This window comes from Syngnathus leptorhynchus, chromosome 2 (assembly GCF_054491065.1).
Source record: "Syngnathus leptorhynchus isolate UIUO chromosome 2, UIUO_Slep, whole genome shotgun sequence".
NCBI classification, from domain to species: Eukaryota; Metazoa; Chordata; class Actinopteri; order Syngnathiformes; family Syngnathidae; genus Syngnathus; species Syngnathus leptorhynchus.
The window spans coordinates 6,571,896-6,598,814 of NC_141196.1; the positions used below are offsets into that span (position 1 = coordinate 6,571,896).

General features: G+C 41.3%; 1 protein-coding gene across 1 annotated transcript in view; it reads right to left on the reverse strand.

Moving 5' to 3' along the window:
• Positions 1 to 4,870: 4,870 nt before the first annotated feature.
• kdrl (kinase insert domain receptor like) overlaps positions 4,871 to 26,919 on the reverse strand; it is a 33,390-nt gene continuing 11,341 nt past the window's right edge. Inside the window, exons 10-30 of the mRNA XM_085906218.1 lie at positions 25,978 to 26,134; positions 23,066 to 23,177; positions 21,246 to 21,354; positions 19,471 to 19,752; positions 19,181 to 19,327; positions 18,578 to 18,706; positions 17,814 to 17,920; positions 17,433 to 17,565; positions 17,252 to 17,356; positions 15,852 to 15,965; positions 15,528 to 15,616; positions 15,296 to 15,446; positions 14,221 to 14,318; positions 14,012 to 14,134; positions 13,782 to 13,893; positions 12,358 to 12,457; positions 9,389 to 9,494; positions 7,925 to 8,049; positions 7,281 to 7,359; positions 6,773 to 6,876; positions 4,871 to 6,690 (exon numbers count right to left, since the gene is read on the reverse strand). Of these exons, the coding sequence (XP_085762344.1) occupies positions 6,507 to 6,690; positions 6,773 to 6,876; positions 7,281 to 7,359; positions 7,925 to 8,049; positions 9,389 to 9,494; positions 12,358 to 12,457; positions 13,782 to 13,893; positions 14,012 to 14,134; positions 14,221 to 14,318; positions 15,296 to 15,446; positions 15,528 to 15,616; positions 15,852 to 15,965; positions 17,252 to 17,356; positions 17,433 to 17,565; positions 17,814 to 17,920; positions 18,578 to 18,706; positions 19,181 to 19,327; positions 19,471 to 19,752; positions 21,246 to 21,354; positions 23,066 to 23,177; positions 25,978 to 26,134 (2,666 nt within the window). The 3' untranslated portion in view covers positions 4,871 to 6,506. The remainder of the gene's footprint in view (positions 6,691 to 6,772; positions 6,877 to 7,280; positions 7,360 to 7,924; positions 8,050 to 9,388; positions 9,495 to 12,357; positions 12,458 to 13,781; positions 13,894 to 14,011; positions 14,135 to 14,220; positions 14,319 to 15,295; positions 15,447 to 15,527; positions 15,617 to 15,851; positions 15,966 to 17,251; positions 17,357 to 17,432; positions 17,566 to 17,813; positions 17,921 to 18,577; positions 18,707 to 19,180; positions 19,328 to 19,470; positions 19,753 to 21,245; positions 21,355 to 23,065; positions 23,178 to 25,977; positions 26,135 to 26,919) is intronic.

Below are 26,919 nucleotides of genomic sequence, written 5' to 3' on the forward strand. Positions count from 1 at the left end.
GGCTTTGGCTCGCGCTTCGTGGAGGAGGTTCGACCTGGAACAAATCTAAGCCGGGCACATGCTTGAAAGGGGGTGAAAAAAAAAAAACTAGAAGGGAATCCTCGTGAAAGTGGTCCAGAATGGGGGTCCCCCCTTCTTTTGTTTGTTGTAGTCCGTGCAGTTTGCTGGTGTTCTCACATGATGTGCTTGCTGCTGCTTGACAAGATGCCACTAAAAGTCTGCAAGCCAGCCAGCCGCCTTGACGTCAACTCCTTTTTACATTTGCATCCAAATGAAAGTGAGCCCACCACTCCACCCACCCACCCCCATCACAGATACACACACCCATGCGAGGGGGCATGTCATCAGGTGAGAGTGGGCCTTCCTCCACAATTCCTTCATTTACATGAGAGGCGCCAACCACAGGCCACAAAGTAAAAAAAAAAAAAAAGCGCTAATAATAATAATAATAATAATAATAATAATAAAAGTTTGAACTGACCGGGACCATTCCATAAAGACACTTATTTTTTGCATATATTTCAAAATGTTTTTTGCATTGAAAATGCCATAAGATACACCCTTGTTAATATGGTAAATTAAATTGATTTATTTTATAAGCTCATTGGGTTTCACATTTTTTTATTTTACAGTGATTTGAATTTTATTTTTCAAGTAAGCATAGTGCGCTCCCGTTTAAAAAAAACTCTTGCGTGACTTCAACGAATATCAGCATACACTAAAAAATGCACCGTTATACTCATTTATTTTCACGCCTATTGATGTGTTTATTGACATTATGAAAATCTAATTGGTTAAAATGATAGAAAACAGTGCATTTAAGGAAAAATTAATTGCATAAATGTAAATATTAATAGGAGTGACTATTTGCGGGGAGCAACCCATTTATACGCTATAAGATTTTCTTTAAAAAAAAAACAATGAAAAAAATAACTGTCTTTGTTTTTATTCTTCTATTAACTTTTAATTGACGTCTTTCTGTAGGTTAACCAATAAGGAAGCACTTTGCGCGTCTTCACTGTGTAAAGTGTGACGTCAGTCAAATCAACTCAGCAGTTTGTGAGCCGAAACTTTCCCCATCTGATAAGACGATAAGTGTCTCCTTAACGGACGAACTGTGCACGTTTGTTCCACGCTTCCAATATTTGCTCGCATATTCACTTGCAAACGAGGTGCAAAGTATGGGAGAAGACCCCCCCCCCCTCCCCCCCAAGCACACCTCCTCTTCCCCCTCCCCTTGAACCGTGTGCTGCATTCACACCTCAAGGTCGCACTTCGCAGCTAATTCCGGTTACAAGGATGAAGACACCCCTGCCCCTTTGCCCCTCCCCCCCCCTCTTTGTTCCCCTCATGAGAGCGATAGGGTCATCATTGCAAATCCTCCCGTTGCATGTTTAAAATCGGGCATGCAAAACGAGCCACGTGGACTACTTATAAATGGCTTCAATATCATTTGGAACCGTTTCAAGGGCTCATTCATTTGTCAGGTGACTAATTAGCTCATAAATGTTGACGATGGCTCTTCATTGCCAACAAAATATTTATGAGTGTCTACTGACAGACAACACTTCTACTCTTGTCTTTATATATCTATTTTTAACAGAATTGTATTTATTGCGTGTGAGGTGTTGAATTGAAATATCTAATTGTGAGACTTCTTTGTGTCACGTACAAGACCTTGTAAAGCTCACTTGTGCAGACAGGCTGGCAAGAAAATTACAAATAACAGCAACAACACAAAGGATGACAATTGCTGTTACAACTTTTTTTTTTTTTAGATGTTTGGTGCTGAATAGTCAAGCTTTCGTCGACGCACTGCTGCCCTCTGGTGGACATTTGAGGCATTAGTTTTCACTTTGCCGGCCATGTCATGAGTGGACACAAGAGGACAGCGTTGCTCCGTGCACAACTTCTAGGACTGTGCTCGAGGGTCTTAGATGGCATGATATGATTCGGTTGAACAGATTTGTGTTTCTTAATTGGCATGCTTAATTTGTTTTTCGTCGCCTGTGTCAGTTTTACAATTTACTTCAACTGGGCTTGAATAAATGGCTTGAAGCAAGCACACTGCCTCTCTTTTAGAGAACTGTGTAAGTAAGTGTCTTTTTGTTTTCTGAAAGTGATGTTATATGAATATTATTTCTCAATTTCTTTAGTGAGAGTGAGAATAGGCTTTAGGGATACTTTAAATGGGGTATATCATGTTTAAATGTGTTTAGAGAGAGGTAAAAGTATATATATATATATATTATATATTTGCATCCGGGGATCACCTGTGATAAATAAATTTCCCATTCCCTATTGAATTTCCCTCACAGGACGAATCTATCTACTGGTGGAGTAGAATGTGTTTCAAATGAGAAAGAAAAATTCCAACCCCATGCTGTGTCCCACGTGTGGATTGATGGTGTTGCATAACTTGCACGGATGTTGTCGAAGCGACTGTAGTGCATCGCTGTGGGAAGGCGTGCGAAACAGAAACATCTGCTTCTATTTTTAGATCAACTCACAACACAACACACATTGCACTGTTGGCGTACCAGAAGGGATCCTGCAAACGCTTCGGATTTTGGCTAATTGAGTCCAAGCGCGCCCAAAAATAGATCAGAGAGACGTGCGTGCCGAGGCAGGCTGTACATTGATTCCAACCAGCAGGGGTTGAGGAACACTTGAGGAATTTAAACATTCCGAACATTTGGGGGACTTTCATTTACAATTGAGTTGCTCATTTGGTGTTTAAATCAGACAGCTGGATCAGGTCATTTGTTTGAAAGAAGTCTTCATAATGTCATTTGTCATTTTGTAATTTACGTCGAGTTGTGTCAGTGAAAATCCACAAAATTGATGGCCCTTTCCATATGTGATCTTTGACCCCTGCGTGATCTGATGCACGCATGCGCAGAAGGACGGCCATCTTGGATCGCGAACCACGGCAACTCCACCAAAAAAAAAAAAAAAAAAAAAATCTGAATAATGCTGGTGCAATGATGTGCCCATATGATATGATAAGCGATCATATTTGTTTTTTTGGATCTTTTATGTTCATATTTCTAATAGTGTAAAAATCAATCAATATATCAATCAGAACTGTACACAAAGATTCTTATGAGGTGCCCTTGGGCCTAATATATTTACATCATCTTTAAAAATACAAGCGTGTTAATGAGGTAAATTTATATGCATAAAAAATGTATCGGGCCTTGATATTGCTGTTTTTTTGTTTTTTTTTTCACATATTTTTGGATAGCCTGGAACGCATTCCTTCAATAAATGGGAGTTGACTACATTTGAAACAAAACGTGGAGGATGATTGTGCTTTTCGGATATCCCGCTTTGGACGTTGTCATTGAGAAGTAAATTCAAGCCCAAGACAGGAAAGGCAAAAGGATGCCCCTCATCACGGAAAATAACCGTTGCCAACGTTGAGGCTGTTGTGTTTGTTGCCAAATAAAAAAAAAACATGACAGTCAACCCCCACCTCGACGCCCCACCCCAACCAACCTTGATCACCTCCTTTCCCCACCAACATCCTTCCTTTGTTTGTGTGTGTTGGCATGTTTTGCTGCTCACCACCCTCCATGTAAACACAGCGGAGAATCCTCAAGGAGACTCGCGTTCCCTTCTGACACGCCCAGTTGGCAACCAAGAAATTGCAAGGGCTTATTTCTTGATAAGACTTGATATGACGCTCAATGCACTATGTCCTCATTAGTAACACAAGTTTGGCATGCAACATTAAGATGATATGGAATAAATAGTGAAGCTTGGCTCCCATAGGAAGCCTCAGGTTTGGCGTCTTTCAGTCGGGACCATCGTGATTAAGAGTTCCTTCCTTTGTCCTGCCGACACCTCGCCCGACCGGGAAGCGCCGTCACGGCGTCCGAAGAGCGTCACATTCCTGTCCGTAGGTATGAATGAGTTAAGAATAAAATTTGTGAATCAACAGGAAGGTCACGGGTTCAACGAGATGGAAACCGAGCTGGGAAATCTTGCAACCTTCGACTTCATTATCTATAATGTCCTCAGGGATAGAAGTTGGGCAGGGCTGTATGGCCTTAAAATAAAATAGTTTACTTTTCCACGCAAAACAAAATATCCGCTAAATATATACGTATTTGAAGGGTACCAATTGTTTTTCTGCGTTTTGAGTCATTTCACAGGAATGACGCTTTGGGGGATATTTTTCGAATGCCAAAATTGGTTCAGTTGTGTGGGTTTATCCTGAATTATATACTTGTAATCGGGACCAGGCGCAAACATGACTGTGGCCAGTGGAGGTAATCACACAATTTGCGCATTAGTGGTAAAGGTCCATACTTACTGTGCAGATGTGTAAACTTGAAATGTATTAAATGTCAAATACAATTTTTGCTTAACTAACGTGACTTTAGGGACTGCACAACTAGTTTAACATTCCAAATGTGACCCAACCATCCATAAAAAGTTTGGTTGTTTTAATACTAAATTAATTTAAGGAATTGTATAATTTGTTGACTGGCAATCCTCGGAAAACTATATTAGTCATTTTCCACTGAACATGACAATACATTTTTTTCGTTAAAATATTAATATTTTTATTAAAATACATAAGGGGAACCAAATGCTAAAACTGTTAATTAACTCATTTGTCGTGTAATTTTGTATGACGTGTAATTTTGTATGACTATGCCGATATATCATTTTTTTTCTTGATGATTTTTGCTGGATTCATTTCAGAACTCAGCTCATTTGTTGACTGGCATTCCCACAGACACCTATAGTTGTAAATTATAAATCATTTCACAGATGAGATGTCCATTTTTAAAAATCAAATATGCTATTGCATTTAGTATGTCTTAAAATAAACAAAACCCGCCAGAAAGCATTGAAAGTATAAATATATAGATCTTTATTTATTTGCTTGATATGCTCAGCAACAGTGTTGGGAAACATAACAAAACTTGTTACACTACAGTGTATTCGTGTAGTGACTACACGAATGAAGGCGAATGACAAACAAAGTACATGTTTTTTAACTGTTGCAGGTTACATAAGTGTTAAAAAAAAAAAAAAAAAAAGTTATTCCAGATAAGCTGCATCGACACGGACATTTTGGTCAACTGGAATTTTACAACATAGATTGTATGAACACGGCTAATGAAAGAGTTAGCTGTTAATTGTACGACTTCGGAGTTACAATACTGTTGGATTAAAAATACAATTAGAATGTGAAAATATAAAGTATTCAGTGCATCATCATTTCCTTGGCGCATAACAATTCATCACTTTTGGATCTCTCTTGTTGGTGTGCTACGGTGGCCATGAAACACAGTATAGAATTGCTCCAGGGTACTTTTATTCAACCCTTACCTACTGTTTACTTTCCTTATGACATTTTCAATACAAATGAATAGAAAACAATGAAAGATAGCAAGCGTTTGCTAGCATGACAGCAACGATGTGGAGGAAACCCGCTGAATCCTGTTGGTGAACACAGCAGCTTAAACATCTGCATGGTGCATGTCAGCTTTGCTTGAACATCAATCCACACACGCTCAAGTTCAGAGTCGACAGTGTTTACAAGTGAAATAAATACCTACTTTGTGTTTGAAAAGAAATAATATAAGCTCCCTATGACATTTTAATCATGCTTCAATGTGTCGACTTATGAGTTCCTTCGGTTTACAATTCAAACAAAACTTGGATTCATTAGTGACAACCTGAGCAATTGGATCTTTTGGTAAATATATATAACACCTTTAAAGATGAGACATTTACATTACTACTTTAAAGCCAAAACATAAGCAAAGCTGCAATAAAACATTTCAAAAAAACTTTTACTTTTTGCACACGATTAGTCGTCTGTAAAGGAGAGGATGACAATGAATTCAGAGCATGGAACATTTCACTCAAAAGGTAAGCAGAGCTGCAATCGCAGTGTTGGAAAAATGAACTTTTGGATGACCTGCATACAAATAGTTGAGTTGGCACCTTTGGCAATCTTTGTACAGAGACATTAAAGTCAATAGGTAAGCAGGCCTGCGATAAAAATGTTCAAAAGTGGACTTTTTAATGAAATACGCTGAAGCTTACATACTTGCAGTTTGGCATCTGGGATTAAAGTCAATGTCTTTGTGGCATACAAACTATGTTGAAGCAAAGTGAAGAGTTCACAGCTTTGTTGTTAGTGGCAAGAGAAATCAATTCTCATGGTGTTAGGAGCATTATTAAGACACTTGTGAACTGTTGTGAATTGTGGGGCAAACAAAAGCATGGTCTCCTTTTAAAACCTCTCATTTTTGACATGAGGCGTCTCTTCTTCTTGCATGTCGCTTGCTGGACCTTGTGGAGCCGTTTCACAGTAGAAAAGCCTGATATGGAGCCGGGTGAAATACCTGAGCCACATTTCACTTGGAACAAACGCCCGAGCCCCCGCAAAGTCAGCCCGGCTCGCCGAAGCAATTTGCCCTCCTGCCCGTCGCTCAATTCACAGTTCACAGTTTGGCCGATGTTCTTGAGGCAAAAGCTTATACGGGCGGTGTGGAGTAGCGCACCACGTAGTTGTAGTCAGGTGGTGGGCTGTGACACTCCAGGTCGGCGTCCAACGCCGAGTCGTCTAGATTGAGGTCCAGAGGAGGAACGCTTGCCGGGTACCTGTCCTTGTCGGGCTCGCTTAGGACCGACTCTTTGCTCTTGCTCATCGCTTTCATACTGCAAACAAGATAGTATGTCACATGTTACTCTCACGTGTGTGTGTGTGTGTGTGTGTTTGTGCGTTTGTGCGTGCACGTACGCCAGAGCCATAATGCTGAGCGGTCGTCCGGCCAGGGACTCCAGCTTCTTCAGAGTGTTCATGTTGTCGGACGAGAGGCCCATCCCGCTGTCACACTGCACGCCCTGATCAACACGCAAACACGCGATAATATTTCACCAAAGGTTTGAAGGATGTTAAATGAGTTCTTCTTGTATTGCTTCTTCAAAATGAAATCGTAAATCCACACGACTATTGGCTAGTCCGTCCGCCCGTCCGCCCGTCCGCCCGTCCGTCCGCCCGTCCATCCATCCATCCATCCATCCATCCATCCATCCATCCATCCATCCATCCATCCATCCATCCGTCCATCCATCCGTCCATCCATCCATCCATTTGTCCATCCATCCATCCATCCATACATCCATCCATCCATCCATCCATCCATCCATCCATCCATCCATCCATCCATCCATCCATCCATCCATCCATCCATCCATCCATCCATCCATCCATCCATCCATCCAAAACCCATTTCCGTCCTGCTCACCTGGTGAACGTAATCTTTGTCGCCATCCACAGTGATCTCGTCAAAGGTTTTGACGCTGGCCGGTCTGATTTTGATGTTCCTGACGCACAGAAAGATTTCCAGGAAAGGCCGTCTCAGTGTTTGCATATGTGGGAGCCAAGCGGCAATAAAACCGCTGGAACTTAATGACTAAGAGCAACAACGTGTTGAATCTACGCCATCCCGGCCGCCAAGCGGCTAAAAGACCATCGGAATAATTCAGCTTTGGGTTCCATCTGTCATCGCCGCTTTTCATCACGTCGTCAGTAAAACATACTTCGAACATACGCAAAGGCCTGAGCGTTTCAAGAAATATTACATGAACTATACATAAATCTATATAATTGCTGTATATAGTTTGGGGGAGAATGTCTGTCAGGACTCTGGAAAAAAAAATAAAAAAAAACGCCTTTCTCTGCATATGTTGGCTTCTGAATATGAAGCACTCACCATGCTAAAGTATCTGCTTGCATGAGTTTGATATTAGAAATGTCAAAGAAGACAATGCTGGATTGTCTCCTCGTCACAGTTGAGAGAATTCAAATAGCCGGAAAAATTCGCATTCATTAGAATTTTTGTAATTGTTTGACTATCTCATTAATAGTCCCGCTCTTGATCCTGCTTACCAAGTGCCGCTCGAGTCTCGTTGCGAAACAGGCCGGGTGGGCGTTTCTTCTATCATCTTGTCGCCGTCAAGGTCTCCGACTTTGGCCAGCAGGGTGGTGTTGATGGGTATGTAATGTTTCCCTCCCTAAATCGGTCACATACATACACACACATAAAAAAACCCATCTGGGAGCCGTATTTATGAGCGATGCGCTGATGCAAACACACACACGCCGTGTGGAAAGCAGCCAAAAAAAAAAAAAAAAAGCCCGGTCATAGCTAGTAAATCAAACACACCGCTGACATTCACAAAGACTACGGAAGGATTTCCAGCATCACATATTCAACAAAAAACAGAACACCAGCATGTTCAACCAAAGTATTTTGTGACCCCAATGAAGAAGCACAATGTCAAACTCGGACTTGGCCTATTTTTGATTAAAAACCCAGAAAATAAAAACATTTTCTTAATATATCGCCGCTTTTCAGTGGAGGTCTTTTTCTGTCAATATTTTGTTTGTTTGACAAAAGGCGTTTGTTTTTGTGAGGTATTCAGAAGATTCTCTGCTGTCATGCTGTTGGAATTCCTTGGTTTTCTTCTGAAGCGCTAATAAAAGGCTGATGGTGTCACGCTCATGCGCGCCAAGTGTTTGTACGCGATGAGTGTGACTTCCTCTTGTTGGCTACTGTGAGCTGACTACGACTTTGCCTCAAGCCACAGGACAAGGACAGGCCATGCCCACTTTCCTGCTGCTTTCTGGCCATTTGCAATTCGCTTTTGTGACGCAAAAATGGCGAGGACGTGTCCTGTCACTCCGCACTCATTTTGGGATTTCTTTGGAAAAGAATTTAAAACCGATTTCAAAATTTTAAACCCTGCAAAAATCTGAAGTGACATTACATTTCTCATTTAGATGCAAATTATAATGAAAAATAAATGATTGTAAACATCATAGTTGTGAATTATGTATGGTCAAATTTGTACAGTGCAAATAATGTCATAAAAAGACATTCGAATTATATCAAACCCTCATGTGCTATAAAAAGACGTTTGAATTCGTCAAAAATGTTTGAGCACATAAAACTAAATTTTATAAATTCCTGTTGACTTTTCAAAATTCAAATAAAACCTAACAATTAACATTTCTAAATTTACACGTGTAATTCATAAGAAATCTTGAACAGAACATTAAATGTAAAAATAACATACAAATTATAATAAAAACGAAAACGTTTATATTTCAAAAAGTAAAACAAAAATAAATTGCGTCGGACTTGGGTAATTAAAAGTATCACATTGTGTCCCCACACAATTTGTCACATTTGCCTTATGTTGATTTGTATATCCAGCCCAGTGCCATAAAACATAAAAAAACATTCCAAACTGATTATTGTCTGAAATAAAAATTGGGTTGTTATGTTTAGTCCCCGTAAAGTGGGTCCTTCAGCTTTGTTTGGGTGTGTCATGTGTTGTTCTTATGTACCTGTTGCACGCTGGCCTGAAGAAGGTCTCCCAACTGTTCAACCAGCTCGGTGAAGGTGGGCCGCTCCTGTGCTTCCCCCTTCCAGCACTCCAACATGGTCTGATATCTACAGAACACACACACACACATTCTTTGTAAAAACATACATTAGGCTTGAGGTAATGTAACATGGGACTTCACAGTGCCAAAATATTTAGCATGTTCAAGTGCACAAATGTCGGGCTGTGTTTAGTCAGAGAGGCGCAACATCTGGCGCACCTCTAAGTAACCAAGTACAAATACTTGAGGACAGTTTTTCATGTTGCCAGCTGTCAACATATTTTTTTTTTTTTGCTTTAATGGGACAAACAGACAAATGCACAATACAAAATGAATGAAGATGGAGAAGACACAACGTAATAAACGGACAACTGAAGCTAGGGACGAAGTTCCTGATATCCCTCGCATGGCCACGCCCCTTAAAGCTGCATTTCAACACTAAGCTCTTCTTTTATTGACCTATAAAACACGGCATGGCTTAGACCTAGTTGTGCCTTACGTTCCGTCCCGTAGCCTCTGCTCGCAAAACGTGACCCCCGGGGCCAAAAAGAAGTCCGCAGGGTCTCGAGCATTTTCTATTCTGGCTTCAGAGCTTTGGAATGCCCTACCGATAGATATCAGAACTTCTACCTCAGTAGAAACATTTAATTGAAGACACATTTTTATGCCATGGCCTTTAATTAGTAACTTGTGGTGGCCGATTTGGCTGGAGTTTGTGTTTACTAGGTGACACCCAAACTGATAATGGCTTTCTCGTCGATCAATCGGAATGAGGGATCTGCGGCGGATGACCGCCCTTCTTTTTAAATATGTATAACATTGGTGGTTTGAGGGGGCTGAAGCACATGAGTGTTTTCTTTTAACTTTTGTACATTTCGCCCTTTAATGCTTAAAGAAGTTAAATCAGTATGTTTGTTTTTTTTCAAACAAAAATCTGTATTTCTACTTAAGGAGATAGTAAGGATGGCCTCAAACCTTTCCCACCTTTCTGTCACCTTGAAACTGAATCTCCAATTATTTGTTTTTGAAGTGCTCTGAGCTTTTGCACCGTATGCGATGGTCTCGAGTCATGGGTGTGAGAAGCACATAGTTCCTGACGGCTCCGTGACGAGCTGTCAGCGTCGGGGGCCATGTGGGAAGACTCACAAAGTCCTTGTGTGAGGTTTTCTCCTTTCATGAAGGAATTTGGAGAGAAAAAAGAACCCCCCTTCCCCAGCAACCTCCGTTGAAATGATCCTCCGAGCCTCCGTTTGTGATCGGTATAGGTGATTGATCGTAATTGTGGTTCTCTTCCCCAGAGGTGGTAAAAGTGCTCACACATACTTGTGTCAAAAAATAAAAAGACTGGTGCTCTAGTCAAAATGTGTTCACATAGCTTTGCTAATTCTGTGAACTGCCGCCCAAAAAATCGAAATTGGTAAATGATAGATTGCTGAAAAAATAAACCTCCATTTTTTTTGCTATGCACTGCAATAATCACTGAATACCTAAATATTTGCTTACCAGAATAAGGGCAATTTGTTAGAGATTAGAGGGCCAATGATGTAATATGATGACACTAGATACATTGTACATTTAGAATTTTCACAATCATACCGGGCCATTGAGGGAAACTGATGTTAGTTACACGACAATAGTTAGTTTGATGCCCCTCGACAAATAAGGGGATTCTTATTTTACGATGAGAAATATCTCTTTTTTATCCTTCATTGAGATCTCAACCACTGTTGACTTCCCCACTCTTTAATTCCAACTGTATTACTTCATCCGCTGAGGTTGAAAAAAATAACGAGGCTATTTGGACAATGTGAGGAAGTAGAAATGTTGGCGGTAAAATTGATGACAAATCTTAATTATTATTTTTTTTGACGACTCTTGCACCTCTTTCACTTCCTTCTGGTTCATAATGACTCAGTGTTAATCTGAAAACCAGATGTTGCGATATTGTAACTTCCTCCTCCTCCTGTGATGCGCTTGCTTGCTTTTAAAGGGGATTTTTCGACATTCTGGCCTTAACAGGTGGGAGCCCTCGGCACAGTGACGGGATGTCACAATTCTAATGCAGACCATACAAAGAGGGAAATTTTGAAACATACATATTTCCTGCCCGGAACACAAAGATGAACAAAAGTGTCTCCGGTACGTGCGGGGGTTGCATAGTCCCATCAATCTTTGTGTTTTCCAAAAAAAGATTGCCGCAACTAGTTTTTAATGACGATCCGCTATCAAAGCATCTACACGTAGCGGAAACTTTGATTGAAAATGAAAAGCGGATGTGCTGATGCGGACCGGCTGGTGCCGAATTTCTCCTCGCGCGTTCCCTCTTGATCTATGTGAGACCTGCAAGATGAAACCTGCTGATACCTTGATGAATGCGGTTCAAGTGCTTGAGGTTAATTCCGCTGCGTGTGTTTGTAGCCGTTCTCTGACAACTTGATCCGCAACCTCTTGCGACGTGGAAATCCAAAACCCCAACTGGGGCTGCCCTGAATTATTCTAACTGTGCTCTGCTAAATTGATAAATGACGGTGGCTTTTTACAGCGGGAAGACAACAACATTAGCCTCCATGTTCCAAACTCACCCGCAAGCAAACAAATCCCAAATTGTTCCAAAGTAATAAACTTAACTTTTCATCTCATATTATCCACCAATCTTGTAGATGTAGATAATTAAATGAACAGAGAGGTCACCTTCTGTAGTCATAAAAAAACATTCCGTAATTTATAGCAAGACTTGAAATATTTCCTTTTCACTCCGTTTTCAAATTTGATTTCAAGCAAAATAGGCTGTCGCCATTTCTTGGGATTTTGATAAAATTGTTAACTGAACCCCCTCCCAAAAAAAAAAATTGTAGTCTCTGTGTTAAAAGGTTAAAGTCACTTTCTGTTTTACCTCGCGGTATGGTATGGAAACCAAAATGAACACTCACATTTCAGAAGAAGAGTATTCCGGGGCTCTCATCCTGGTGCCTTCTTTGAGTCTGCAGCAAAACTCCTCGTCGATTTGTACACCGGGGTACGGCGACGCGCCTACGTCAGGCGACACAAAATACAATATGATGTCATGGAAAATCATTTATTCAATATTGTAATCGGGCATCAGTCGACTTTTAGTTCTAGTAAGAAATTCAAGGCACTAGTAAGATGTGGAATGAATGCTTGAACAGCTTTCATCGTTTACTCATGACATGATGATAGAGGTCGGAAGCAGAGCCAGACTTTTCTGTCACTAAAATTTCATGTGGCAGTCAAGTGAAATAATTGCCACATTTTGGCACAAAAACAGTTACAGTAGTTACACCCTACAGTCAATAAATGTAAAATACATCAAACTTACTCTTGAGTTGTGTTTTCCCTCACAAGTATCATCAATCAAAAGTAGCACTAGCAATTGATTTTCTTCCAAAATGCTAAGGCAAGAACTAAATGTTCGAGCCCAGGTCCAGCAGTGAAACTTTTTCAGTCAAATAAATAAATGGCGGTCTTTTGGAACATCTCCAGGTCAATCCTCGTGTTATAGCTTTTTAAATGCATTCGACTGAAAGTGGTCCAAAGTCACCATCTCAACATTTCACACGGACCTGTCGCACAAGTTTAGATCCTCGGTGATAATGGGGGAAAAAAAAGAAGAATGAAAAAAGAAACGTTTGTGGGGCACTTAGAAATTATTTTAGAAATCAATCTTTTTGTACATTTGAAAAACAATAGCCCAAATCTGAAGTAGAACGTGACCTACTTTTCACACATGTTCACTCAGAAGTCGTTGTTGCAATTAATTTGCTTAATGAAAACGAGCCGTCATCCATTAGCTTTTCTGTACACGCTCAGTCATCGCCTAAACGACACAAACGCAAAGTCGGTCCTTTTCTATTGTTGTTTTTCAGATTTATTTGTCAGGCGAACGCTAGCCAGATGTTTTATATTTTCAGGGAGGTTTTCTCGGCTTCCCACGGTGACATTTTAATGTGTAATATTTCAGGTTGAGTCCGCCTATAGAAAAGTTGTTGCAAAAGCAACGCACAATGTCCTCGCTGCGGTTTAACAGCAGGTGGTGGCTCATTTTCTATTGACATCATGACGGGGTTGCCTGGCAACGGCGTTTGGCAAGCACGATCAGAAGCACTGCTACATTTACAACTTCAATTTGAATATTTGTTGAGTAAAACGGAGCTAATTTACAGTTTTTATTTTGTAGCCTATATGTGTTGTGTTATGTCAAAGAAAACTATTCAGTGTTTCCTTAACCAATCACATTCCAAATAGAGATCGCTTGCCCTTCAATCACAAACACATTTTTTGTGTATTTGCGCAAAGGTCTTGAATCCGAGCGATCAAATGCAGTCGGGTTACCTACCCAAGGAGAAGATCTCCCACATGAGGACACCAAATGACCACACGTCACTCTGAGTGGTGTAGATCTTGTCAAAAATGGCCTCGGGAGCCATCCATTTGAGCGGCAGCCGGGCCTGGCAAACGGGGAAATTAAGATTCCGATTTGATTGAAATGACAATATATTGCATGCCAAATTATTTGGTGATCTTAACGGGTGGATGTGGCAGTTACCAAATGCACTACTGACTCACATCTCCTTTGCGCACGTAGTCGGGGTCCTTGTAGATGTCTCTGGCCAGCCCAAAATCACAAATCTTCACCACGTTGTTCTCGGAGAGAAGAATGTTTCGAGCGGCCAGATCCCGATGGATGCACTAAGTGGCACGCAGAAAGAGAAAATGTTTGGAGGCAATTCAGCAATTCAATTCAGCTTGAAAGCACCATCAGTGATTTGGAATACCTTGCGAGAGGCCAAAAACTCCATGCCTTTTGCAACTTGGAAGCTGTAGCAAATCAAATCTTCTAAAGTCAAAACGCGCTTGTATAAATCCTCAGATTCTGCAAAACAAATGGGAAGAGGAAATAGTCATCCAGTGAAAGACATTTTGCCATCTGTCATGAATTGCAATGAAACCAATTATTCCTATCTGGGAAATATTATCCAAATATTTGTGTTTTAGCAGTGCCTGTCCTCTTTAGGACATCGTTTATAAACGGGAAGAATAATTCACAATGGCTCAGGTGAAGTATGCTCTCAGGGTTGGAGGGTGAAGGTCGGGGGTCCGGAGAGACACTCAAAAGGAGCCCCACCTGGGTAAACAGCTAATCGGACCAAAATAACACCTTCGGAACAACATGTCTGACGTGCTCAGCCGAGAGAGAGAGAGAGACAGAGAGAGAGAGAGAGAGAGAGAGAGAGAGAGAGAGAGAGAGAGAGAGAGAGAGAGAGAGAGAGAGAGAGAGAGAGAGAGAGAGTCAGCACAGAAAACAAAGCCGCCTCCAGACCCAGTGGGGTGACGGCGGCTGCCTGCTGGACTGATTGTACCACTGAACAGGAGGAGGAAACATCCCATCGGACAGAGAGCACCGAACAATCTGAGGGGGAGTGCTTGTGCCTCAGTGGGAGGGCTGCAAAAGCGGCGTGGGAGGAAGCTGAAGTTGGGGGTCAAGGGTGAGGGGGGGGGGGGATATGTTTTGCTGGATGCTGTAAAAAGCTTTGCTCTGACTAACCAATCACAGTGCACAGAAATAGATATCACTCTGTTTTAACCAACTAGACTTCCAGTTTGGCTTCTTTTTTCACCTTTAAATTCTAACAGTCAAATGGAGATATCAACTGAGAGGCTGAAATCTGATTGGAAAAAAAAATGAATGAAAAGTAGATTGTTGAGGAAAATGAAGACAATTGCTTGGTACACATATTACAAATTTGGCTGTCAATGTAGGTCAGTGTTTAGCAGCAGCAGCAGCTAGGTGGAGGCGAGACAGGAAGACCAAACAGAAACAGGAGAGTGGACATGGGGAGCAGCCTCTACCTTCTTCCTCTTCTTCTGAGTCACAGTAGCTTTTATCTTCGATGAAACCGGAGCTGGCTGAGCTTCCCGTGCTGGCCACGCTCTCCAGACGGCGTTTCATCAACTCGCTCAGCTCGCTCGCCGTCCCCGACGACACCTTGCCGTCCTGACTCTGAAAGCAAAAGGCACGGCGTGCTGAAGGAGACGCTACCACTCAAGCTGTGAAGTCACGTGAATGGAGCTGGAGACTCACCTTGTAAACCACAAAGTCATCTCTCTTGCTTCTTAAATAGTTGGACAAATTGCCGTATTTGCAGAACTCCACGATCATCATCAAGGGCCCTGTTTGCATAATGAAGTAGTCAACCATCACCTACGCTAATTTCCCTTAGCCTGTCCATGTCGTTTCACTTATGATGTTAGCATTAAACTAGGGAGGTGGTTAGAGGTGTACTCATTTTTGCTGTCTGGACATGAATGACTTTAAGCTGAGTTGTTTTGATTGAGGGCATAGTAAATTTGGCCGTGATGAGTGGCCACCTTGGTGTAATGTCAAAGAGCAATGGCAGAGGCTGACCTCCTGGCTTGGTGCAAGCGCCCAGCAGGTTGACCACATTGAGGTGGTGGCCGATGTGAATCAGGATCTTGAGCTCCGACATCAGGGCTTTGCGTTCATTGGACGTCGCGCCCCCTGTGGGAAAGCAGGTTCAACAATTTTATTGTTTCTGCTCCTTTCAATAAAGTTTTACATAATATGGAATGGATAAAAGGTCCTCATCATTTGTTACAATTGGCATCACTTTGTTACATATACCGACTAGCTATTGCGGCATTGTCGTTTTGCTTTAAGGTTTGAAGTTGTAGGAAAAAAATACGATTAAGCCAAAGTCATATTACTAGTCCGCTGAATTTTTGTACTTCTTAAATGGCTTTGAGTCTGTTTCAGATATATAGTCGTGAAGTCATCATCTGATTCAAAACACAAAACGTTATCGTTTTCGGAACACCGGCTGAGTTTGGAATTTAATATTGCACGTTCATTAAACATAATGCCAAAAGGCGGATAAGCTTGATGGAGTGAGGATTTGGATTTTTGGAGTGTTTTATGTCACTTGGTCTTGCCAGAAATGTATGAGCCTTGCAGTTCTCACTCGTGCACCAAATCCAGTCAATCTGCTGGTTTCGATTAAAGTTGACCTACGAGTCGATTTAAAAAGCCAGTAAGAGCGCCTTTTTTTTTTCAGCAACGTGATTAATTCCACAACAGCCGCTACATTTGTCACGCAGGCCTATTTATTACATTTCTTATCTTTGCTGATAAATGACGTGCCCATCTCACAATAGCGACGATTAATGCAAAGGGCCTTCTCTAGATTTAAACAGCGGTGCATATAAATTTAAAATTTGACATTTTGTGGACTAATAAAAATAATTTGGGCTCAAAACGATGTCACATTTTAGTGAAATATGTAAAAACTGAGAAAGCGTAAAACCCTCGTTTATTCAAGATTTTATTGTTGATTTGTTTTGTGTTGTGTTGTTTTGTTGTTGCTCGCTATTTATTTGGACACCAGGAACCTTCAATGGAAATGTTTTCCAAAGAGACGCTCATGATATTAATGCCAAGTAAAGAAAATTACTTCATGTACGCCTAAATGCTGGTTAAAGAAATCGTGATATGAAGAAATAATTTCAAATCATTTTGCACAACCTGGTTTGAGAGTTACAAGATAAAATCTCTTCATGAATGACAAATATTCCTAACCAGACTTGGTGAAAACCCAAATTTGTCCAGCAGAACCTCATCTAGATCCTAACTGTCCACCCATGTGAGGTTAATTCAAGCCGAGCCCCCGAGTTGAACCTGAGGGGCCATCGGGGATCGTGTGTTATGTGAACAAGAATTCCTAGCAACACTCTGCAGTATTTCCCCACCCGTGGCGTCCTATTAAGACAAATGAATGAAAATGTCCAAACCTTTCAGCATCTTGACTGCAACAGTCTTGCAGGTGGAGAGTTTGTCAATCCCAAAGGCGGAAGCCTCCACCACTTTTCCAAAAGCGCCGTGGCCGAGAGTCTTGCCTGGCAAAGGCAGAAAGGTTAGCTGTTCACATTAAGTGATGTTGAATGATAAAAATGTTTTCAAAATTTGACTCACCTAATCTTAAACGGTCACGAGGAAACTCCCATTTGCTGCTGTCGTACTGGAGGAGATCATTCTGTTCATCCAGAGGACACTCGTCGGGGTCAATGATGATGGACGGACCCATTTTGTAGTGTGCGGGCTGTTGCTGTGTGAGACATGGTGAACGACAATGATATGTTGACATAAAACAAAATATTTATACTTTGTTGAACTATACCAATGTTTCTCAAACATGTGCTACTCACTTTTGAGGTATAGACCACATATAAAGTTGAGCTTGCTTTGAGAACAACTACGCTACCACACTTTTGACATATTTAGAAAACTACCATGATTATAATCACACCACCAAACAAAAATGCCACAAAACGTTGTATCTCTGCAGCATCTTACCTTTCTCAGCTTGCGGATGAAGAGGATGAGCATGAGCCAGAGGAAGGTGGCGATGGCTCCAGTGCACACCAGAATTATAACCTCCACGTTCGGCCTCCCTTCTTCCCCTGTAGAAAGCGAGCGAGACAACAATTCAACCACTGACAACGTAACGTGAGTGGGCAAACTTCATATTTGTCCTTGTGAAAATATTCATGATTCATTAGTGGGCCAACATCACAGAAAAGGTTGGGTGTCAACTAGTATTTATCTTTTAGGACATATGTATCGATAGATTTGACTGCTTGGAATAAGACAATATTTTTGGCATTTTTTCTATTATACTGTATTTGATTTAAGAATTTGGGGGAAAACAACAGTTTTTCTCAAGCAAGGATCCATTAGATGTTATCTATACCATTCATGATACATTGCTAGGGTGGCAGATTTTATTCCGGCAATAAAACTTTCAATATTTCTTCTGTGGAATTAAAAATGGAGTCAGCTCATTCTAATTGCCAGTGGCTCAAGTCATCAGTGCAATTGTGTTTATCAAAAAGGCAAACAATAGCTTCAAACGAACGACACTTGGATGACGTGTAATTGAAGCTACACATCGGTTACTGTAAACATCGTGTGGACAGTTGTGAAACAAGACAAAGGCCGCCTTTTCATTTTTCATGAATAAATAATCACAAATGTCCTTGCAGCCGTCGAGCTGTCAAATTCTCAATGCCGTCATTAGCGGAACTCTAAACACTTTCCACAGGTCATGTAAATCTTACCGAGCACGGTGACCGAAGAACTGGTCTTGATGACACCTTCGCTATTACTGGCCACGCACTCGTAGAGACCCTCGTCGTCCTTCTTCACCCTCTCGATGATGAGCGCGCCGTCCCTCCCCAAAGAGATTCCTGCAAGCAGGCGGGAAATGTGTTAGCAGGACAGCTGATTCAAAAAAAGAAGTCCTTTTCTTCAGTTGCTTGAGCTTGTAAAAGCGTGGTCCCTAATAACAAATGCTTGACATTTGAGATGGCATATCTTCATACAATTATCAAATGTGAATGAGTGTTTATCATATGGGGTCACTTGTTGTTGGGCAGAATTCAAGAACATTTAAGAAGAGCTTGAACTGCCCCATAGCCAATTAAAAACAAAAACTGTCACGCCAGCCATTTCGGCTGGTTCAATGACAAATTAGGGGATACGGAATAAATATTTTTGCAATTGAAAAAATGCTTTGTTTTAAGTATCGAAAAGGTTTTAGGAGCACATTGTGTACAAATGAGTACGTCGTTACCAAGTCAATATTGATGCTGTTCACTGTACAAAGCATGTCTAAAAAACGGCACTTCAATATAGTAACAACGTAGTATGACATCATTTACCTGGGCCTTCCTCAAGTAGAACGCTGTTTTTGTACCACGTGATGTTGGGCTGAGGAACCCCCTGCGCCAGGCAGGTCAGCATCAGAGTGTTGCTGCTGTTCACGTCCCGATCGGTGAGATTTTGACTCAGCCATGGCTGCGTTCTCGCTGAATTGACACAAAAACACACTTTGAATTACAAAAATGCACGACTATACGGCGACTGTTACTCATTTAGAATATTTGGATGACTGATATGGACAAAGAAGTAAGATATGGAGTGAATATCCAAAGGCTTTCGAAGTACTTACCGATCACATTCAAAGTAGCCGACTTGACTTCAATCTTATTTTGCATCTTGAAGGCTCGACACTTGTAACCCGTCACGCTGTTTTTACTGACGTTTCGCAAACTGAGAGAAATGGCGATTGAGTAGCGGTCGAGCTTCAGACGAGACACATTTGAGGTGACGCTTCGATTCCGGGAATCCAGCCACTGCAGGTACGTGTAGAGATAACGGGACGCCCGACAGCTCAAAGTAACGTCGTCCCTCTCCAAAGCCGACTGAGGATGGATGGAAATGGCTTGGTGATCTGGGTGGGACAAAGAAGGATGATGGTTTGGTTTGGTTGAACATTTTGGTATTTACAATTTCCCTTTTGCTTTATGTGTCAACTTTACTGTTATCAAAAACTTGAAGCAAACACGCTGTATCTCTTCTTTGAAGAACAGTGTGTGTGTAAAAGTCTTTTTTTTGTGTGCCCTCAAACAGATATTATCTTTCAGATCAGAAGAGCAGCAGTCAACGGGGGTTTTCTGTATTAGCAATGCCATGTCAGCATTTTTTTGGTTAGTCTGAGTAAAACCTTTTACAGCCAAATTCAACTAGCACAACACATTTGTCGCAATCTGCACACATTCCATTCATACATTTGATAATCAGCGTCCCTGGTGAGTAAGGATGCATTTGATATTTGTTTTTTTTGGCACGTTATAAGAAGATTTATTATGAATACATTCATCCGAATGTTCGTGGCCCAGCTGTGTATTGTTATATTCAGTTTTGTATCATTTGGATGCCTTTTTTAAAAACTATAAAATGATAGTGGTGGTCATAAAAGGCGCATAAGGCCCAGGTACCAAATTGCCGTCCCGGCCAGTGTTGAAGACGCAGAGCAGGGACAGGAATGTCAAATGTGAGTTATTTCCTGTTTCATCACCGATAATTGGAAGCACGTTGGCGCACGACGGCGTCGCTGATGGTGCCGCAGCGGTCGACCAATTGCAGGGAAGCTGAGCGCGGGTCCCAGGGGGACCAAACTGTGCTTGTTTATTCACATCGCTGGGAAGCATTCTGTGTTCCGTAACAGAAGACAGCTGTTGTTACAATTCTGTCCTCTTTTTTTTTTTTTTTAAGCGGCATTCCACCATCCTTCATCTTCCCCACCTCTGGACCAGCGTTGAATTCCTCTTGGGAATGCTCCCATACTGGGGTCTAATAATTTGTGAGGTTTCAGCCATTTCCCCCAAATTTTCAATTGGCATTCTCTCTTGCTCTCTCTTTCTTTTGCTATTTCTTTTTTTCTCTCTTTCCCTCTCTCTGTCTTTCTCTCTCTTTCTTTTTTTTTATGTTGCCAATTTGAGTTTACGTTACTCCACCAGTTCTGCAATTGATTATTCAATGTGGGAACATTTGGAAATGCTCAGATGCACATAAAATGCAAATTCTCATAACGGAGGCCTCGAAGATAAAAGGAGAAAAAGAATGACTGTCTTGCACTGCAAAGAATGCAGTTATTCATAGCTGATCTTTTTTTTCTTTTTTAAATGTGTGCCATGATGGCGTTCCATATGGCCCGGTATGGATTTGCCTCTCTTACACCCTGAAGCCAAAACGTGGTTTCAATGAATGCCCCCCCCCCCGGTGTTATTTATTGAACAATGTACACTCAGCATGCTCATTGCAGTATCATAGAATTACTTCTCTGCAATATTGTACACTAAAATCATCTGGTATCCATTCTGTACTATTTTTGCAGAGGCATATTTACAAAATTAAGACATCTGAGAGCGACCGACAACTTACCGCTAACAAAGAAAGGGAAGGAATGGATGCTTTTGCCCTCTTTATTCTGGGCCAAACAGGAGTAATTTCCCGACACAAGGGCTTTTCCAATTACCAGGGTGCTCAAAGTCTGAATGGAACAAAGCAATAAGAGTTAAGGGGGGAAAAAAGCCATTTCAAATTAGTATTAACAGTGGGCACGACAGTAAGTTTTTTTTTTTTTTAATCGTCAGTCTTGTAGGATTAAGGCTGTACATAATAATAATAATAATAATAATAATAATAATAATACAATTATTCATTATTATTATTATGAATGATAAATAGATTGATCAAAAATCCCCCAAACACCGACAAGGATTTCTGTCACATCCAATATGATGTAAGCCAAGCGCAAAAAGTAGTCTGCATCTCAGTGCATCGTAGTCTGAGTGGTGAGCCCACCAGACTTCCTCTTTTCCCTCGCTGGCCTTCTCGGGGAAGCGGCTCGCCTCGGAGGCCCCCCACCCCGTCGCGACCGGCGTCTAATTCACGGGTCGACACAATTTATGTGGAGTGACAGAAAGGAATTCGCCAGCAAATCCCTCGTCTTTTAAACTAGCGCTTGTTATCATTGACCCTTAGTCGTCACCCTCATAAAGCAAGCGCTTTCGGCCGCAGGTACTTGTAAACAAATGGGGCTCCGCTATTTATGACGGCTGCGTATTAGAAGGGATGCCATGTGAAAATGGCACCATTTACAGTTATTAGCCTTGTTAAAAGAAAAAGAAAAAAAAAACTTTTTTAATTTTCATCCACATTAAGACAAAGTCAACAAGGCTGAGATTTCAGAAGTGAGAAAAAAATAATGATTCTTTCTAGTTTGAGGAATTTGTGCCCGAGTTGGACTCTGTCAAGTTCATTCTATGGAAAGCCCCAAGCGATGCGGTCAAATCTGTTTTTGATTATGTTTGAGGTGGATGCAAACGGGAGTTGGGTCGTTTTCTTCTCTCCCGTTTGGGAATTAGTGAGGTTTTTTTAAATGACATTACAGCCTGAGGGGATTACAGTCTTTTGTTTCACTCACTATCTTGTTTCAATTTTTCCCACATTTCTATAAATACGTGAACTGTATGCACACATACAAATGAGTATTAACGTTCGTGCTTATTATGGAAATAATCTTTGACCCAACGAGGTATTTTGTTTATATAGGACAGTATATCACTTAAGTATTTTCTTTGCTATGTGGCCTTAATTTGCTATTAGCATAAATGCTATTTGGCTATATTTAGAATTGGAAAAAAAAGAGTATTTTGAAAAAATTACATGTAAATGTCATAGATTCAGTTTAACCTCCATTATTTTTTTTATTCACGTCTATTTGCAATTTTTTTTCCAGATCTCCAAAGCACATTCCTATTTGGAAAATCCCATTTGTGCTTGTATAACAATTCAGTCGTTTAAAAACAATTTAAGATTTTTCAGATGAACTTGTATCACATATCTTCTGGTCACTCCTTCCAAAACTAATAAAAAATAATTCCAAGTGCATAAATGAAGAGGTATTTCTTTTTTTTTTTTTTTTTTATAAGGGTCTGCCATGAATGCGCCTTTCCATGTGTTTTGGTCAGAGTTGCTCTTGTAAGAGTTACGTGTCACATTCATTGGACGCGAATTGGGTAAGATTTATTCATTTCAGATGAGGAATATGACTTTAATCTACTCCTCGTGGAAAAATTCCACTCAAATCTGTCCTTGCCATTGAATATCGTCTTGATATTGGCCAGTCGCAGTCCTCATAAAAATCCTGCAGTCACCAATTTTTCAAATGGAACAACAAACATGTGACAAAGGCATACCTTGTTTTTTCCTTGAACCAATTCAGGTTTGGTAGTCAGACTTTCAATCCAGTTGCTGGCGTTTCCCTTTTCCATAACGTTGACCACCGTTGGCTCAGAATAGACGACGCATCTGCGAGAGAGAGAAAGAGGCAGCAATGGCCGTAAAAGCGGCTATCATGTCACATTGCAAGTATGAAGAAAAACAAATGTACATGTGTTAAACCTTAAACGATATAACATGTATTTGTATTAAACGCTTGCCCAGATGGAATGAATTCTACTCGAGCGGTTTTGAGATTGTATTTCATTCTAATAGCCTCACAGCTGTCACCACACGGAGACTACGCAGAGAGAGTGCAGTCTTGTCCTATTGAGCATCATTTCCTTGATATCCATCTTAAGCTCCATGTACTACTGACCCACTAGTAGGTTCATTATCAAAGAAACCGAAGGAATGCTCATGCAGCTTTTCTACCGGCAAAATAGCTTTGATTCGCCGGCCTAGCGATCCGTCGACTACCACCCGCCATGCAAAAGCCTTCGCCGCCTGCAGTGGCAAACAATCAAGCTGATGAGACGAGAGGTTGAGGAGGAAACGGCCGGAGCGACAGGAAGGGCCTGGCTGTGCGTCACCTCCAACAGGAAACGCCAACGTGATCTGCTCCAAGGAGATAAGGCCGATGCATAGACCTTGGCAATCAACAGGGGATTGCTGATAACTTCTCCACCTGGCTACCCATAAAGGCAACCCCGAACCTCGCACGCCAGGGGTTAGGGATACCATTTGGCTGGTGGGCCATAGAGGTCTGAATAAAATTAAGAGATCACTGCCAATAACAAAGGAAAAATAAGCAAGCTTGTTGTACTTGTGGCAGCGGATCACCCCTCCATTTCACATTTGGATTTGTGAACACCATTCTGAATATCGGGAAATTTATTAATTTGGACACCCTCTCTCGTATCAGCCTTGCACCGCCCTCTGCTTCCTCAGCTTTCCTCCTTTTATCCAAAAATGAGATATGATCTTGAATGAATTTACAGTGTCAAGCGCTTGCGGGGTCAAATCCTGATAAAACAAACATTTTGCACAATTTACCACCCACTACGTGAGAGTCGCTTCTCCAATCAGTGCCTGCATTATTTTAAGTTTGCATAACCCTCAACAATAAAGTTGAAAAACATTTTTTATTACCCCAAACAAAACTAAAAACAAAAGGGAGTGGCCTAGTGAGTGACAACCAGAGCTTGGAGCCAGTTGAACTGTTTGGCTGTTTACCATGAGGTTAGTTTTGTGTGTGACTCTGTTTTCCATACTACTTGTGCATGTTTTCTTTTTGTATTTGTGTGTTTGAGTGAAGATGGGTGAATCACAGGTCATGAGGTTACACACTAGGCCACACCTCTTGAAGACACGTAAACACAAATACGGTACTATACTGTTTGTGTGTGAATTTAGCCTTTATTACACCAGTTTATTTCTTTACATTCTCCTTCATGTTTCCTATTTATTATATTTTTATAATTATGTATTTATATTTGAGCGACAGTCCTAACTGTCAATCTTAAAGTTGTCAATAAAAGTTTTGGAAGAATTAAAGTGAAAATGTATTTTATAATTTTGAGTGAAAGTGAAAATGTATTTTATAATTTTAATTTTGAGTGAACATTTATTTTATAATGTTATTAATATGTGAGTGCATTGAGTTATAAACTTGGATGTAGAACAAACTAAAAGTCAAGGTACATATTGTGAGATTTTTTTTAATCCCGCACTTTATAAATACCTAATTTTCCGAAAAAAACAAAGCTAATACTAAAACTAAGAGTGGAATGAGGGATCCAATTATTAAAAAAAAAAACTGTCTAAAAACCAGTATGATCTTAACTTAAAAGTGTTTCAACCTTTAGCTTAAAACGATACCCCCACAAAAAATACACTTATTTCCGGGAGTAAGTGCGGCGCCCCCTCTTCACCCGCTGTTGTTTTTGTTAATGGTGCCGAGTCCTGATAACCCGAGGCTAATGGCCCATTGTTTTGCTGATCTTACGGCTCGCGGGTCTCCTGCTGTCACGGAGCGGCCAGGATCTCGGGGAATGTTCATCTTGTTTGTGGGTTCACTAGCAGGCTGGTATTCAGTAACAGTCACTCATCGTCCACAAAGAATTACTGGGGAATCGGCGGTAATATATCTCCCCACTGTTTCCTCTTTGGAATCCAAAGGCGCTGACCTCAAATGGGGAGGGCACCTCTCCAGGGCTACTTTTCTTTGATTAATGTGCTGTGTTCCGAGGCAATTGAGTCAGTGGAGATGTGTTGTGATTTTTTATTTTTTTTTAAACTGGGACTCCGGGGTAGCGCGAATGCAACTGTGAGACTCCACATAAACTAGAAAAGCTATGTGAGGCTTGAACTCAGGTTTTTTCTTTACTCCAATGTGTGGAGACAGGCATCTATTCATCCATCCATCATCTGCACAAAATGGTCACGCCTCCCCAACAACAAGTCTATCTATCCATTTTTTTATGCTGAATATCCCAGGATTGGTCGCTAGTCAATCACAGGGCACATGTTGAGACAGAACCGCTTTGGACAGTTTAGAGCAAGGCTCATCGATGTGTGGGCACCAGTTATCCCCGAAGGAGCTCGTGGGTAGCTTGTGGCAAAAACAGCTCATCAGTGTGGGACATTGTGCTTGTCTAGGAATGTGGTATACATTTCATTCACTTGAAAATGTAAACGATTGGCGATTGCAGAGAAGGTTTACTCTATGTTAGGGGAAACTGATGGCAATTGTCGCCGAGTTGATTGGAGTGGATTGCCTTCCACTTGTACAAAAAGAACATAAGGCAGTTTTGTTGACAGATCCCGTGAATGATTTGGTTGCAGAAAATTCCAGCGGGATAAAGCGGCAAGAGTGATGACCACTTACTGTTTGAGGGCCTTGTCTGTGTGACAGGGTTGCCAGAGCCAGGTGATGTTTGGAACCGGTCTCCCAGAGGCAGTGCAAGTTAGCTGGTGGCGCTTGTTAACCATATAGGGCTGAATATCCACAGGGGCAAACTCTGACTCGGAAATACTTGGCTTCGCTGAAGAAATAAAACAAACAACCATTTAGAAAAAGCTCATTTTCATAAATTAAAATTTCAATGTGAATTTGACTCTGCATTGTTTGTTAACTTGTTTTATGTCGTTTGTATACATATGAGCTCATGAAACAAATGTGAATGGTTGTTTGTCTATATGTATGTGCCCTGCGATTGGCTGGCGACCAATCCAGGTTGCACTTCCCATGCTAATGCAGTGTCAGCGGGACAGTATTGCGGACATCCCCTGTTAGGTGAATCCTCCCCGACCCACTGTGGAATCTTATAATGTCTTAATAATGAGCAACGGCAGTCATGATGGATAACCGTGAAGAAAGTGCCACTGACGCCATTTGTCTCGGAGACATTGTGCGGAGGATAAGAATGGCAAGATGATGGGGGGGCTGCAGGGTCAGAGCGTGACCCCGCTGACGCACGGCCGAGTGAGCCGACGTGAGCTCTTTAATCAGCAGCACACAAAGACCCTCCTCGCGTCACCTCAGACGTAGTTCTCGCAGCTGGAACAGACAACATCAAGCTCCCTTGCTGTGGTCTGCCCAGCAGCATCACTGGCGTCAACATGTTCACTGTACTGAACGTGAAGACTTTTGCCATCTCAAACTATGCAGCATTTTGTCGGTGCTCATCATCTAATGAACAACATTGTTTCTTAATTCAATCCAGAAATCCTCCCAATTTGATGTTACTCCAATTAGTTTTAGTGATGAAACGTGGGACACTATTAAAATTTCCTTCACATTTTTATCTCTTTCATTTCTGTTGGATGC